We start from the raw sequence: 16,837 nt of genomic DNA, 5'->3' as shown, positions 1-16,837 counted from the left end.
AGAGTTATGCATGGTTTCTTGGATTAAAATTATTCTTGGTTGTTTTGAATAGAAAAGATTCTTTAGTTCCAAAAAATTTCAGCCTGCCCCGAGACCCCTTACGTTCATGGATATGATGAAAGTCATTTAGGTGTCTTTTCGGCCATGCTTGCTCTAAGAGGCCCTTCTTGTGACATATCAATTATGGGTACATCAACGAGGGAAAGATTCCGGACTGCTCTGCCAGCTACATCCTCTCTTCCCCTGAAATGTCTACTTCCCCTATTGTTTTTCCTTCTCACTGTAATGTTTTTCGCAGAATTTGGACTTATATGAGGAGAGGATGGTTTTCCGGGCTTATGTATAGTTAAGGGTTCAAATTCAAGTGATTTTTTACTTAAGAGACAGTCCAGATCGTTGCCAATTGAATTTGATGGAGATGATGAGGAGGAAGGAATAAAGGTGATATGAGGGTCCAGGTTTGCAACTTTGCATGGCTGAGGAACCGAACGGGGGGAGGGAGCTTCTTTATCAATAGCGGGGTCCTGGGGAGGAATGGAAGGGAGATAGTTAGCCATTTTATCAGATGGGGTTTTTTACTTTTCTGCAATTTCCGGGATGATGCTCTGACTCTGAGGGTGTATAGATGAAGAAATTATACAAAGGTTTTCTTCTGGATTAATAGCTCCTTGCAGATCACTATATTCTGATGAAGATAAACTTATTGCAGGGGATGGAATCTCTTTCCTATGATTATTTAATCCAAAATTTGATTTTCCATGATGTAGATTATATAAAAGAACAGGGCGCCGAGGGCAGTTTTTGATTAGGTGCCCCGTCCTATGACATGTTGAGCATCTAAATGGGACTTCCCAGAAGTCTAGTCTCTGGTTAATTTTTAAGTCCCTCCAAGATATCTCTATATTGTCAGGAAATCCTCCTCTGTAGGCTTTTTCTATGAGTACCTAGGCTACACGTTTGTCCTTTTCCCCTAAGCATCTGGGATCGACATAAACACATTTACCTATTGCATTTCCTATTTTTGTTAAGGTCTCATTCGACCACAGCTCCAGTGGTAGGCCAGGAAGTTTGACCCAAATTAAGTTATTAGAGGGGGTGTTCTTTAGCAGGTTGTAGCCAATATACCACTTATAAAGTGCAAGAAAACTCCTTCCCTGTACCCATGGACGGTTTTGGATGGCTGCCAGGTCGCTTGCACTCAAAAAATGGAAACAATACCATTCTTTCATCAGTTTCGCTATAATGGGAGAATAGCCGATCAGAGGTTTCCATTTAATCTCTATCCACTTCCGCATCTCTGAATCGTCCATTTCTGGAAAGTGCCATCAGCCAACGAGGGCTAAATCCTACAAACTTTCGATGCGATCAGACAGGTGGATACTGTCCAGCTTGATCGCTGCTGGAGGAGGGGCGGTTTTAACAGGTTTTGTATTCTTATTATAGTAGTTTGAGGCCTTGAAATCGACATATTTCTTTTGCCGAAAGTCTTTTTGCTGAAAAACCTTTTGTTTGCCTTTTCTAATTTTTCCAGCCTTTGATAGGCCACCACTATCCACGTCCTTAGAAGGTAAGGACGGATGTACAACCACGTCATCCAACGTGTCTTTCCAGTCGTTTGACAACATGGCAACACTATGACGGTTTTCGGCTTGAATGGCAGCTAGGATCATGGCCTCCGTGACCGATGCGTCTGACGCGGGATCCATCATTTCAAAATCCCCTTCTGTCCTAATGGTTGTACTGAGAAAGTCCTAATTAGGATCTTCTAGATCAGGTAATAAATCATGCAGTGAATGTACACTTGTCCCTTTCTGAATAAAATACCCAGAGAGTAAATACCCAAACCAGAAAACAAGGACTTTGCTAACTAGATGACTGACAACAGGAAGTCTCGGGAATCAAAATTTTCGTTTTCCCAGAAGAGAATAAATTTCGAAGAGTCCAGCTGTCTTCTGAATTTAAGGAAGGATGACGATTACATGAGGTAGTAAGCAACGGAAAGGTAGGAAGATTTAAAAAATGGCGGCTTCTGTCAACCCAAGATGTCAGACATTAACCCATAAGGTACCAATTCTTTCCTCCAAAAGATTTGAGGCTGAACTTCTCTGCCCGAGACAGATTCAGAGAAGAAAGGAAAGTAAACCGAAAATTTTTCCGGTTCTCGGAAAGATGAAGCCTGGCCGGAATAACCAGGAGGCAGGAGAAACAAGGCTTATCTTTGTTTTTTGAAAGTTTCAGAATGAAACCTCAGAGCATCTAGTGCAACAGCAATATATCTCAAAAACACACCACCAGGAACCAAATTTGAAACGGATGTCTTGACAGGGTTTGTATATTCCAAAACAATTCTTTAATCTATCAATGGAAAACCATGACCAGACCAAATTTACAGACCTTAACATAAGGATTTGAGCGTAAAACCAGGAAAATAACAGGTTGTAGGAAGGTAAATTCAGTCTTTTAGCAGAAAAGGAAGTCAGACAAAAGATTGAACCAGTAATTCAGAGCTCATAACTCATATGAAGTCTAAAAATCCTTTTTAAAATTTACAGATTCCATACAGACAAAAAGTCTATCATTTTATGATATATTATGGTAAAAAATACTGACCTGTTGAGCAACGAGCGTTTGTCCGAGTGAAGAGCACCTCCAAACCGAGCAAAAAGACTAAGATGTGCGATACCCCGCAAAAAACATAAAATTCAGCACTTAATGGCCATTACTCTCACTCAGAAAGGAAACTATAGACCTCGCCAACCAAAATGCTGAGTTCCTCCCAGTGCACTTTGCCAAAGGATGAGATGGGACGAAAACTAAGCAGGGGACTTGTAACAAAACGGGTCAAAGGTTCAGGGAGATGCAGTATCTGTGAGGATAACGTCTCTAAACTTTCCAAACCAAAACTACAGACTCAAGACAAAGAAAGTTGGCTAAGCAGGAAAAGTAAAAGATAAGTTGAGAGTTTGAGCTGACTAAAATCCACAGCGTTAGTGGAAACTGGCGAGAAAGGGAATGTCCGAAACTTGCAAACCCCGTGTTACCTTGGACAAAAACATTTTCTGAGAGGATAACACGTCTAAGCCTACAAACCAAGCATCAACCATGTCTGTGCACGTAGCCTTTCGTCTTGAAGCACCTCCGTTTCTGAGAGGGTGACACATTTGAGGCTACAAACCCAAGCTTCGACTTTTACTATGCACGTAGCCTTCATGCATCTGCCCTTCGATTGTTGTAGCTTCAGGTCTTACTGCTATTGGATGGAAAATGGCAAACGTTCAATTCTGATACGTCAATCCGCAGTGCTCTCCACTTGGCGCTCCCCACTCAGGCCGAAAATTAAAAATTAGATTGGGGGACACTAAGAAAGTGAAGCAATAATGTTGGGTAAGATATGGGATGACACTCTAGGATATATCCAAATAATTTAATAAAGTAGAAATATCTAAATCTCACTTAATTAGGATTTATTGTTATTGTTTTTACTTGATTTTATTTTACAAAAATTGAATTTTGAATCACATATATTTAGTAACACACACGGTGATAGCTAATTAAACTACTTTTTATCTGAAAAGAGATTTGATTTTGAATCTCATATATTTAGTAACACAATAATAGCCAATTAAACTACCCTTACCTAGAAAGAAATATGAATTTTGAATCTCATATACTTGGTAACACAGTAATAACCAATTAAACTAATCTTACTTAGTGAGCGATTTCTATTGTTAATATTAATAACAAAATTTTTATTATTAATATTAATAACAAAAATCCCATAAACTATTGTAAACTTGGCAAACTCCATCTTCATCATATCCAATATATCACAGAAGAGAATTGAAAATAAGACTTCACATTAAAAAGTACCTTAACACAACACCCTATCGTAATAAATCCAAAACCCTTAAATATTTTAATTTTTTATTATTATTAATATTAATCGCAAACAATATGGTTACAGTTACATGATTCTGATAAATGTGAAAGGAAAGCCGCCCAAATTCTATATTCAACGCTCGCTATCCATTGAAAGCTCTGCGTCCGCCATCTTCACCAACTGCAGCCTCTTCTCCGTCCGCTTCCTGTGAGTCATGTGAACGTTTTGATTTGCATTATGTTTTGGGTTTGGTATGTTTGAGTATATATTTTCATCGTAGATTTTAGAATATGTTTTTTTTTTCCGAGTCATTTTGAAGTGAAGGTTTTGATTCCCATTATGTTTTGGGTTTAGTATGTTTAAGCATAATTTGATTCTAGATTTTTGGATTTAGTATGTTCGACAAAGCAGAGCCCAACAGTTGATTGGTATTGTTTTCTTCTCTCCGGTGATATATATATATATATATATAGAGGTATTGTTAAATCATTTTTGGGCTCTGTTTTTGGAATGAAAACTTGAAGCAGGTTTTACAGTGGAGAGACGAAATCGAAATGGCGCTGAGGGCAACTTTCTCCATGATGTCACAAATGGAAACAGTAATGCACAGTCTTCACATGTGGTTCAGAGGGTATATTTTAGTCTTGTATTTACATTATGTGATAAGATTGTACACCATACAAGCCAGCAGAGCGAGGGTGGCAGCCATGATCTTTATCACACTGCCGTCACCTCTTGATTTGGTGAAAGACAGTCTAGGGACGATTGAGCAACTTTTTATTTTCTAGGTTTAGAGGGAAGCAAGGTTGACAAATTTGATCATGAAAATGTGCATTGCCATGGTGTATGGTATATTCTTAAATATAGATCTGCTGTGCTTTGCCATTGTATATGTTATATTCTAAAATATAAATCTGTTTTGGAGTTTTAGGTGAGGTATTCAATATCGTGGAATATTTATATTTTCACATGTGTTCACTGCTTTATGGGTTATTTATTTTTCTCATAAATTTATTGTAATTTTTTTAATTGTTATATATACTTTTTTTTCTTAATATATAAATGAATTTGAAATTATATATAGATGTATAATTTAAATTTTCTGTTCAAATATTTTTTTCCCAAAATTTATTTAAAATAATCAAATAAATTGAAAAAATAATAATAAAATATTTCAATTTCAATTATCAAAAGATAATAAACAATGTTGATTTGATAATCAATAATGAAAGTAAACAATGCCATTGAAAACCTATGTCTTGTAATATCTATACTCATTGGGTTCAAGTTCTACAATCTTGAACATTTCAATATATTGGATACTGGCCTTATGGACACATTACTCTTTGATTTATAATTTTCCATCTAAAGTTTTTAAATTATAATTTTCTATCAAAACATAGAAAATTACACTAATTATCAAGAAGCTTAAAATTTATCAATATTTAGGTTTTTTTTTTAATTGTAATAATTTTTAATCAAAATGTATTTCATGTAAAAATTTCATTACCATATTGAAATTGTTTTTATAAATATTATTTTTTCCATTTTAATAAAAATAAAAAATAAAAATCTCTATTTTCCATGACCCAATGTTTCACTAGAAATGTAATAACTAATTCAACATATTTATTTACCCCTCTAATTACACACATGCATACACACATATATATTAAACAATTTAATTAGAATTTTGTGTTCACCAAATAATTATCTCATTCTAATAAGTTATAACCCATATTTCTTTTATTAAATCTTATATTTTTATTTTTATTCTATATGTGTATTTATTTATCATCTTGTAGATCATAAGTCATGATGGATTGATAATTTTTAAAACTAACATGCGCACCAAAATGGTGCAAAGACATGTCGATAGAAATGTAGATGAATGTAGTGGGTTTTTCACTTTTTGACTAGGCTAAGTGTGTTTTTCATTCTTTTGACTCAATTATAGTTTAGGTCATAAATAAGTAAATATTACCAGTTCATTTGGGGTGGTGAGATAATATTAATATAGCATTCTTTCATTAACGTGTATCAACACACATACATAGATGGCAGAGGCATTGAACACAACAATCCATTACCTAGTGTCATTTCAAAAGATCCCAGCCATATGTGCTTTCTCTTCCGACTCGCGAATCTTGGATACCCACTTCCCCCAGCTCCAACACTGAATGCCTTGGTACGTTCGAGGCCAAGCCTCATGGTTTCAAATCCCGTCTGTGCCATCATCGAAGTTGCTACCAATACCATCCATGGCAATCATCAGGGTAGAGCAGAGGGTAGACGATGGGATTATATGGAGCTGCAAGCTTATCCAAATCCAGCCTAATCATTATGGTGGGGCTACTACTCAAAGAAAAATATGAAATGGAGGCGACACGTTTTCTGCAACAAAATCACTAATAGCTGGAGTGCAGGCTATCTGCCATCAAACACATTAAAGAAGTATAATAAAAATGCTTCATGATGTTCTACGTGTTTATTATGTGCATAACAAAATAAGTAAAATAAAAAGGCTTCATGTTGTTCTACATGTTATATTTGAAATTCAATCAAAAGAAAACAAGCTTCGTCATGTTCTACTTGTTGTATTTCAAATAGACGCAAACAAGATATCCTAGAAAAGCATACAAGTTACAGTAATAACATCCAAAATACTATCATTTTACATACATGAATCACATGCTTCCATGGAACATTTGTCTTACAATACCCATCTAAGAGGGAAGCTTTACATCTAAGCACTCATAAGAATTTTTTTTGGCAGAAGCAATAGATCATCATAGGCATTTGTCTTCTCTTATTTCTTTCTATCCAAAATTTTGTCGATTTTATGTAACTTGTTATTTAGCTTATGGTCTTTATTTTCCTTCCTCATTTTACAACCATCTTGGGTCTTCACCCAACACTGAAAGGTAGCTTTAGGCATTGCTTCACTTTGTTCATTATATTTTGCCCATTCTTCTTCTATCTCAAAGTCCCAACCTTAGAGACCGCCCTTGGCCCTGCCACCCATATCCATTTTTGTTAGGTCATCCTCATCATCATTGTCTACAATCTCTTGATTGTACTCCTAATAACCTCGATAACACTCAGAGAGAAATGAAGTTTGGATCCTTTTCCCAAGCATCCTTCTCCCTCCGCTACAGAATCCTGTGATTGTCACATTTGAATACTACCCAAGACCACAATCCTTCTCCTCTTGAGCGAGAAATCAAGGATCTTTATGTAAAGTTATTATTGCTTCCACACTATAATGCAGTATCTGACTATGAATATAATGATACGTATAATCTAATTCTTTTGGAGCCCATTGTCCAACTTTTTTAGGTGGTGGTGGAGGATATCCTTGCCATTTCTGGTACGCTAGTCCTTGAATAGTATCATAACCACCTTTTTGCTACCAATCTTGACCCGTCATGTCTGTAGGTGGTGCTAGACCATACACAGGATCATTGAAAAATGGTCACCTCTTCACGTCCCTGGGTGATTCTTCCATGTCTTCTAAGAGGGGACTCTGGCTTTCATTTCTACCACGAACAACGTAATCAGTGCCAACACCTTCAAATATGTCATCTTTCTCGTTATTGACATTCACATAAAGTTGTTGTTGCTCCTTTTCTTCTGTGTGACCTTTGCGAGGAGGAGGAGGAGGCAACATTTCTTTACTCGGGTGCCTCTTAGAATTCCCATCTGCAACATTTGGTTGTTTTTCATAATCATTTCCATCTTCACTGGCCAAGTATTGAAGTGCCTTGCCTCTGCCTTTCAATTTTTCCTTCCTTTTCTTCTTCAAAACCTTTCTAGAGGAGCCTAAGTGAAGATAAGACATTATCTTAGCAATATGCTCAAGCACGTATGCATCCACTCCAATTATGACAAATTCCTGTGGAAGTGGGAAATCAAATTTACTTCTATGTAGACAAAAGTTGTTCAACCTGGAAGAGGCATTTCATTAGGCTCTTCATGCCCTCGGGATTTATCATCCATTGATAAATCAACTTTTTTGTGGTGGTGCAGAATGATACTGGTTAGTCTTCCTTCTGTACTCTTGACTTCCCATCTACAATATCTTCATTTTTTTTTTGCATTCTCAATTTTTTTTGTCAATCTCACTCCTTGCATAATATAAACCTTGTACGAGATGTGTATCTTCAACATAGCCTCCTCATGGATGGTATGAGGCGAAAGCAAATATTGGTACTCTTGTTGTTGCTCTTCAAGTTGTTGTTGTTGTCCCTTAGGGGCGACTAAAGAGCGGAATGGAGGAGAAGCAGGGGAGGCAAAAAGCAACGATTTGAAGCCGAAGAATGAAATAAGGCAGGCAATGCTTGGTGTATTTTGTTGAATGAAGGCCACCATGAGGTGAATGAGGAAAGTTAGCCACTGTGCACAGGTTGTCCATAGCCAACGGGTGTAGGCATGTTCTTGTTTTTTCTTTTGTTGCTTCTGGTAATGGCCAGATATATGTGCGTCACCCGTCTAAATTGCTATCTTTTTCAAGCGAGGTCTCATGTTCAAACCCTGGAAAAAATCAGAGGATAAAAATTGCATAGAAAAAACAGTTCAGTCAATGAGCTGACATATCTTTTCCCATCTTTCTTCATCAGGAATGGAATATTTTATTAATTTTCTGTAAGTCTCATCCACTTCAGTGTATTTCTGAAAGGTGGATTTGACTATGAACAAATGTTTGATTTCATGTTGGATTAACAAATCAAAACTCAAACCTTTAATAAAATCCTTCCCTGTAATGGTTCCCTTGATCTTTGAAAATATTGATTTGTCCATAGCTATAAAATGCATTCTACGCTGGTATTCTTCAGGGGGAACTAGTTTGTCTCCCATTCCTCTCAAACCTAGAAGTTCTTTCTATTGAAGAAAGTGTAACTAGGTTCGATCTTCATGACATTATAATTATGATTTTTGTAAAACAAGAAAACGAATTTATTATTATTCCTTGTTGCATGGGTTTCATGAGAAAGAGGTTTATCTTATAGATCCCTCCCATTGAGAGCCTTAGGATGTCAAAGGGTCAATTTCATGCTCTTATTGAGCCTATATGTAATGTATACAAGTATATATAAAGGTCTAGAACAACCCTCCAAGACAAGCACAACCCTCTTGAAGAAGGCAGCAAGAAAAACGATGAAGAGAGCAATCATGTCAGCCTCAAATTGAATTAAACAAACTAAATAAAGTCATGTTGGCTCAATAAAAGGACACAACACTTCACATTGTCATGTCAGCTCAAATACAGAGACATAACTACTATATATATGTAGTTAGGTTCACCACAAAAAAAGAAAGAAACTCAGATTCTTCTCTGAACTTCGGATGGGTACAGGAGGTGCAGGAATCTTGGATGAAAGCAACAATTCAATACCTCAGATGGAGAATGATCACTATGATTTTGGATGGGTAATATAGTGAGATATTCTTGGCATAACAGTGACTAGGTGTCAAGGGAACACAGCCTTATTCTCGGTACAAATCTCAGTGTTGTCATAACCATAATGATACGGATGATCTCAGGAATCCTACAATACCACTCACAATCTCTGCGTGATTATGATGGAAGGACTTCATAGTGACACACTATCTCGACATACATTAGGGTGCAATCACAATCTCATTCTTGATGAAGATATAGTCACAAATGTTATGATCTTGGTGAAGGAACAATCATGATGAGACTATCATGATATCGATGGATCTACATGCAACTCTCCTATACATATCTCAATATGAAGATATCGTTGATGAAGACCTCAATGATGGTGCAACAATGATGATGATCTCAACAATGTCAAAGAAGAGTATTGGTGTCTTGGTCTTGGATTGGCCTCATAGGTCAAGGTTCATGGTCTTGGTATTCATCAATTGGAATCTCTATAAGAAGAATTTTGTGTGGGTTTTCCTCTCTAAGAGGGAGAGGTTTTGGCCCTGGAAGAAAGTCAACATCTTGTGTTCTTGTCTCTTGTATTTTGGTAATTGTTTGATGAAGTAAGAAATACACACACTAATATTATCAAGAGAATATTGTGTTAATAAGCAAAAGTTAAAAATACCTCACAAATAGTTATCATGCTAAGATGAATCACATTAAGTACATTAGCCCTAGATTCTTAAACATGGAATCGGAACTAAGGTGTTGAAGTAAAAGGAAGGGCATAAAAAAGAGACATACAAGGATCAATTTTCAAGAAGGGCATCAAAGCAAGTTGAAGGGATTTGTCAAGATTGAAATATTAGCCTATAACAATCAGTCTACAACAACAAGGGTTTTTGTCTACATAATCAAGGATATAGTCTACAACAGCAAGAAATTTAGACTCCACGGTCATCATCAAAAGGCCACCAAGACTCTCATCATGATGTCTACAAAGAAATGAAGCTCAAAGGACCTCAAAATCGAAGATCACGTCATATTGAAAAGGGTTGAAACCCTAGAAGCAGTCTTTATCTACACTACAAAAGAAGGCAAATCATATTGAAGGCAATAAGGCATGGACATCTTCAAAAGATCATCTTCTTGCCTTAGAAGAAGATCATCTGAGGAAGCAATAAATCATCCTCATCAAAAGGAGAAACCTTTTCTATTGAAAGACTTTTTCATTTGAAAGAAGATCATGTAAGAAGAAGCTCTAATATATCTTCTTCAACCACCATTAAAGCAATTAAGGTTAATATTTCATCTTCACATGTCAAGTAAGTATCTTGTCATTCTCTAGTCAAGTTTGGTTAAATGACTTTGTATTTGCAAGGAGATCTATAAATTGGTTGGGTCATCAATATTCCTTGCATAAGAAAGGAGGATAGATATAGTCCCCAGAAGAGAAGTCATATGAAATCAGTCCTAGGTCCTCTCATCCCTATGTAGTAGGAGAGATGACATAAAAGAGAGATATAAAATGCTAGAAGATATACTCTTTTAAATACAGTGAAGAAGGTCATATCACTTAGACCTGATTGAAGGTATCAAAGAGTGAAGGAATATCTCCATAAGACCTCAATTGGGATATGAAGATAATCATCATTGTTCTAACTGATAGGCAAGGTAACAAATGTCCATGAACAAGAATTCTACCTCATTCAACAATTTGTGGTCTCTATGCTAGATAGAGAAAAGTTGGTGGCAAAAGTATTGAAGGTTAAAGGACTCAAACATGTGCAGAAAGGAAAGGGAATTTTGATCATCAAATAGTATAGCTAAGATTCAATGTTATGGAAAGATAATGGAAAGAAAACTCATATAGTCGAAAGGATGGAGGAAGTTGAAGAAAAGGACAAAGAAAAAGAGGGAGTAACAAATCTCTACTATGATTAAGATGATATCCCTCACAAAAGGATCCTATCATAAGATCCTAAATATTTTGTTACAGATATGACCATGATAATAAGATGTATTGTGGCATCATGGAAGCATTAGAAACAAGAGCTTGTGACATCACCATGGCAATCATGAAGGAAAAAATCCATGACAATCGAACATGAAGGATATAGCTCTTGGGAATCTCATTGGACATTAAAGGAAACAAATAAGTCATCCAGGACAAGGCTCATCATACATCAAGTAAAAAGGGAAACATCCGCCAAATTGGGATATGTAAGATCCTCAAGATTCTCTGATGGAAACCTCAACAGAGGCTTCACTAATCTAGAGAGGAAGCAAGTGTTTCATTAGGAAATCAAACTTATGAAATTCATGAGATGATGGTATGATTACATGAGAAATGAAGCATATAAAGGGATTGAATATATTTTCAATCAAGGAAGCTGCTGGAAGAAGCCTAGATGACCTAAAGGTAAAATGAGGTATGTATGATTGTATTTAATATTATAAATTAATGTTGTATGGTTGTAGGTAACATGGATCACTACTTCTATCTTGAGAAGAATGATCAAGAGAAAAAGGATCTCCTCCTCTAAAAGGATGCACGAAGGCATAAATCACACTAGATGAAATCAAAATAATATGTCCTCATATGAAGTATGAGGTGGTTGACTACAATCAAGAAAATCGGATTGAAAGCTCTTGGGAATGGAATGTGTGAGGAAGGAAGAGATCATGAGATATGCAACCATGATGAAGGCAATCAACATCCAAAAGACCAAGAATATTTTACTAGGAAATGTCCCGTAAAGATATGAAGACTCTGATGGAAGTCTAAAAAAGATGAAGACCCTTGACAATGGATATTTTTGGGAGATGTGTCAACATGTATGCAGTATGTTGATACCTACAAGAAGATTTCATGATGAAGATCCATCTCGTAAGATACTATTTGATTTAATGTTATGTTTTGATTTCTTAAATAATATCTGGATGAGTTCATGCGGGGCTACTGGAACAAGAGTTGTAAGTACAAGTACAACTAGCATTCATGTGGTGGATGGAAATCCCTGAAAGAAACCTGATGAGGAAGAAGTATCCATATGACGAAGGTTCTAGATATGTATAAAGAAGGCTACTTTCCATGAAGAAAGGAATGACATGATGAACTAAGAAGGAAAGTGATGGATGGCTAATGCCTTACAAGGAAGAATCTTGACTGAATTTCATGAAATCAAGGAAAGAAATTGATCAAGCAGCTGAAGGACCCACAAAGAAGAACCTGTTGATGTAAAAGGAGAGTCCCTAGTTAAGAGGGAGCTCTGACAAGTCCCTAATTAAGAGGGAGCTTGGACAAGTCCCTGGTCAGAGGGAGCTTGGGTACATTCCTTTACAGGAATGGGCATATCCTCCATAATTGAGAGGGAGAGAAAGACACAACATTATTGTCTTCATCTGGGAAGAAAGAATGAAGGATTGGGTAATCATTTGGCATCTGATTCTCCTTGAGGATGTGTAGGGCATCCAAGATAAGAGTAGCCACGAGGATTGACATTCTTTGAGGGTTGGGAACCCAAGAAAATAATATTCCTAGAAGGTCACACTCAGTGAACACCCGAGTGGGTATGTACCTTGAGAGACAATGATGAAGGTGTCTATAATCATTAGGCTAGCCAACATTATGCTCTAATCTAATGAGAGATAGAGTTGTCAGTCAAGGCCTTGATGTGGTAACAATGTGGGTTACTATGATGCTATACAGATGGGTTTCCAATGTGATTCTTCTTATGAGAAATTCTTCAGATTGATAATGAATAAGTACCATCATGAATACCTCCCTAGTTAAGAGGGAGTGTTGAAGAAAGTGTAACTAGGTTCGGTATTTATGACTATAGGTTATAACCCCGTACAGAAATTACCTACATAAGAATTCTAAGAAATAGAAAATAAACAATGGCGAGAGCATAACACATAAAACAAATATACACAGAGATTTTCCCCTGGATCCCAAAACCGGGACTACCAGATTGACTTTTCATTATGTTCCTTTCAATGTTACAATAAATATGTATACATGCCGAAGCATCCATAAACCCCAATCCATTAACCCTAGATTAGAACATAACAGTAGTTCCCTTGACCAAATCTACAAAATACCATGGACTGAAAACCATCACTCCCAAAACCATGTGCAAAACCCATGCACAAAACCATAGGTAGGTCTTCCCACCTAATATAGGGTCCAAAAAAAATTTCTCGGGGCACTGCCCCAAACCTCGTAGAGGGGGGATACTGCCCCCCTCAAACCCCCCGATAGGGGGGGCTTTGCCCCCGTTACACTACCGGGGCTAGTCGTGGAAAGAATTTAACACAACCCAACAATGACATTGTAATTATGATTTTTGTAAAACAAGAAAATGAATTTATTATTATTCCTTGCTGCATGGGTTTCATGAGAAAGAGGTTTATTTTATAGATGGCTCCCATTGAGAGCCTCAATATGTCAAAGAGTTAATGTCATGCTCTTATTGAGCCTATATGTAATGTATACAAGTCTATATAAAGGTCTAAAACAGCCCTGCCAGACAAGCACAATCCTCTTGAAGAAGGCAGCAAGAAAAACGATCAAGAGAGCAGTCATGTTGGCCTCAAATTGAACTAAATAAACTAAATAAAGTCATGTCAGCTCAATAAAAGGACATAATGCTTCACACTATCATTTCGGCTCAAATACAAAGACATAACTACTATATATACACAGTTAGGGTCACAACATAAAAGCAAGAAACTTGGATTCTTCTTTGAACTTCGGATGGGTACAGGAGGTGCAGGAATCTCAGATTAAGGCAGCAGTTCAGTACCTTGGATGGAGAAGTATCACTATGATTTCGGATGGGTAATACAGTGAGATATTCTCAGCATAACATTGACTAGCTATCAAGATAACACAATCTCATTCTTGATACAAATCTCAGTGTTGTCATAATCATAGTGATAGGGATGATCTCAAGAATCCTACAATACCACTCACAGTCTCAGCATGATTATGATGGAAGGGCCTCATAGTGACACATTATCTCGACATACATTAAGGTGCAGTCACAATTTCGTTCTTGATGAAGATATAGTCACAAACGTTATGATCTCGGTGAAGGAACAATCATGATGAGACTATCATGATATCGGTAGATCTACATACAGCTCTCATATAATGAATATCTCATTCATGAAGACCTCGATGATGGTGCAGCAATGATGATGATCTCAACAATGTCAAAGAAGAGGATTGGTGTCTTGGTCTTGGAATGGCCTCATAGATCTAGGGTTATGATCTTGGTATTCGTCAATTGGAATCTCTATAAGAAGAATTTTGTGTGGGTTTTCCTCTCCATGAGGGAGAGGTTTTGGTTCCTAGCAGAAATCCAACATCTTGTGTTCTTGTCTCTTGTATTTTGGTAACTATTTGATGAAGTAAGAAATACACACACTAATGATATCAAGAGAAGATTGTGCTAATAAGAAAAAGTTAAAAATACCTCACAAATAGTTATCATGCTAAGAACAATCACAATAACTACATTAGCCCTAGATTCTTCAACACTTTCTGATGAAGCACATTAAACTTTTTATGAAACTTCTGGATGCTAGCTTCTAAATTGTGACACTTATTTTCTAATTGCAGCACTAAATTTCTTTTGGTAAGTATCCTTTTGACTTCCAGAATAGTTTCATTTATGTCTTCAATTCATAGTCTTCCAACTCTTCCCTTGTTTTTGAATTCAAAATTCTAATCAATGATGTTGCATCTCCTGGTTTATGACCCAAATATTTCTTTACTTCTTCTATTACCTCCTTTGACTTCTCCAATAATTCTTCCTACTCAAAAATGATTTCAATTGAAGGACATAAGTTAGTTATGGATTCATTTATATCCAGCCAAATATTCTCTTTGGCTTGTGCAATAGTTTGAGCAATAACAGTCTCATTTTCAAGGGTCTATATTCTCTGAGTTAGCCTATGGCTTTTCTGAAGCTCTGCCAAGTAAGCATTATCTGTTTTGATTTTTTCTCCTGAAGATTGTTGAGTTAGATTTTCAAATTCTTGACCCTTTAAGGATAAATCTCCCATAGCTTTAGCTAGATCGGTTGTTGAATCTGTGGATTTTGTTTCCACTGTTATGGCTGCTATAATAGAAGTCCTTGTTGTTGAAGTATCTGCAATAGAATTTTTTGCTATAGGAATAGTTGTTGCTACATCAGCTTGCTATTCTTTTTCCTCTAATAATTTCTCTAAATCAGTCTCCATCTTCTATATCTACAAATTATGTTCAACAATAATTTTAAACATTCTTTCTTTCTCTTTCTCCAATTCACCAAATTCTTTGGTTTGTGGATCTTCTGTGGTAGGGAGTTTTAGTTGTTTTCTTAATGCTAGGATATCAACATTTTTCCTCCTAATCATTTCTTCAGCAACCTTCACATTACTAGGATCATATCCCAATTTAATCACCAGATCTTCTAAATATTTTATCTTGGTATCCTTAGCCAAAGATGATATTTTTTCTAACTTTAACTGTGACTGAATATTGTTTAATGAAACCTACAACTTAGATGTTTCCATTGTTGAACTAGTCAAAGTGGAGTAAATCATTTCTCCATCTTGCTTGTGTAAGTCAATCTGGTCAATAGGATGAATCTATTTGGTATCAAAAGAAAAAATATATATTTTTTAATCTTCTACAGTCCTAGGGAAGGGAACTTTAGGCTCCACGAGGGCCATCTGAAATTGTCTTTTCTTAGTATCTAGTGCAGAAAGAAGCTTGTGCTGAGAAACTAGGGTCTGCTTCCAAAATTCAAAATAGGTGGTAGCTTTTAGTGCTTCATTTTTCTTTTTGATTTCCCTATATCCAGAAAAGATACTTGGTTTTTTTGCACTATGAGTTAGCTCTCTTGTCTGAGATGTTTCTAATGGGTCTTGAGAAATTGAGGATACAGGAGAACTTGAGAAAATTTCCTCAATCCTTGGAAAAGTTGCAGCATGGGGACCTGTTAGAACCAATGTAGTTTGTTCCTACAAACTTTCTTCCTGAAATTGTTCTTCAAGAGGATTTGATTTTTTTCTTCTTCTTGTACATTATGAACTCTATATCTAGAACTTCTGGAACTGAAGGGGGAGAACTTTCCTTGTCCTATTAACATTTTTCTCCTGTGGAACTGGAGTTTGTGATGTTGTTGAAATGAAGACCTCCTCCTTTTCTTCCTGCAATGTATTCTCCCGCCACTCTTCTTGATTCATGTATTGTTCAATTTCAGAGTCTAGGAGTGTGTGCATAAGGAGTAGTTTTATGTTCTACCCTTAACTTAGAAATAATCCCTAAGGGATCATAAGACCAAGTAAAACTTAATTTGAACTTCATTTGTTTCAAAAGAAGATCTGCCACCTTCATTGTTGCTATGGTATTACAAATGAATGGCCCAATCTGTGCTTTTAACTTGAATTAAGACTTCTTTTTAGCTGACACAAAATACAACTCATCCATGTTCATCATCTGCCTGATATATTCTAATGCAAAAATCCTGATTGGCACAAACTTAGGTAGTTTATATGGAGGA

General features: G+C 36.3%; 1 protein-coding gene and 1 pseudogene across 1 annotated transcript in view; one reads left to right on the top strand and one right to left on the bottom strand.

The window, feature by feature from the left end:
- LOC149167624 (dormancy-associated protein 1-like) overlaps window positions 1–4,515 on the top strand; it is a 139,789-nt gene extending 135,274 nt beyond the window's left edge. The window contains exon 4 of the mRNA XM_089433054.1: window positions 4,408–4,515. Coding sequence (XP_089289180.1) covers window positions 4,408–4,444 — 37 coding nt within the window. The 3' untranslated portion in view covers window positions 4,445–4,515. The remainder of the gene's footprint in view (window positions 1–4,407) is intronic.
- A 2,774-nt stretch (window positions 4,516–7,289) lies between these two features.
- LOC149167623 (suppressor of mec-8 and unc-52 protein homolog 2-like) lies at window positions 7,290–8,251 on the bottom strand (annotated as a pseudogene).
- Between the last annotated feature and the right edge of the window lie 8,586 nt (window positions 8,252–16,837).

Source organism: Pinus tabuliformis, chromosome 5_1 (assembly GCF_031772625.1).
Source record: "Pinus tabuliformis cultivar Carrire ecotype Pingquan chromosome 5_1, CPIR1, whole genome shotgun sequence".
Lineage (NCBI taxonomy): Eukaryota > Viridiplantae > Streptophyta > Pinopsida > Pinales > Pinaceae > Pinus > Pinus tabuliformis.
The sequence above is the reverse complement of the archived record's forward strand: the minus strand, read 5'-3'. Positions and strand labels throughout refer to the sequence as shown.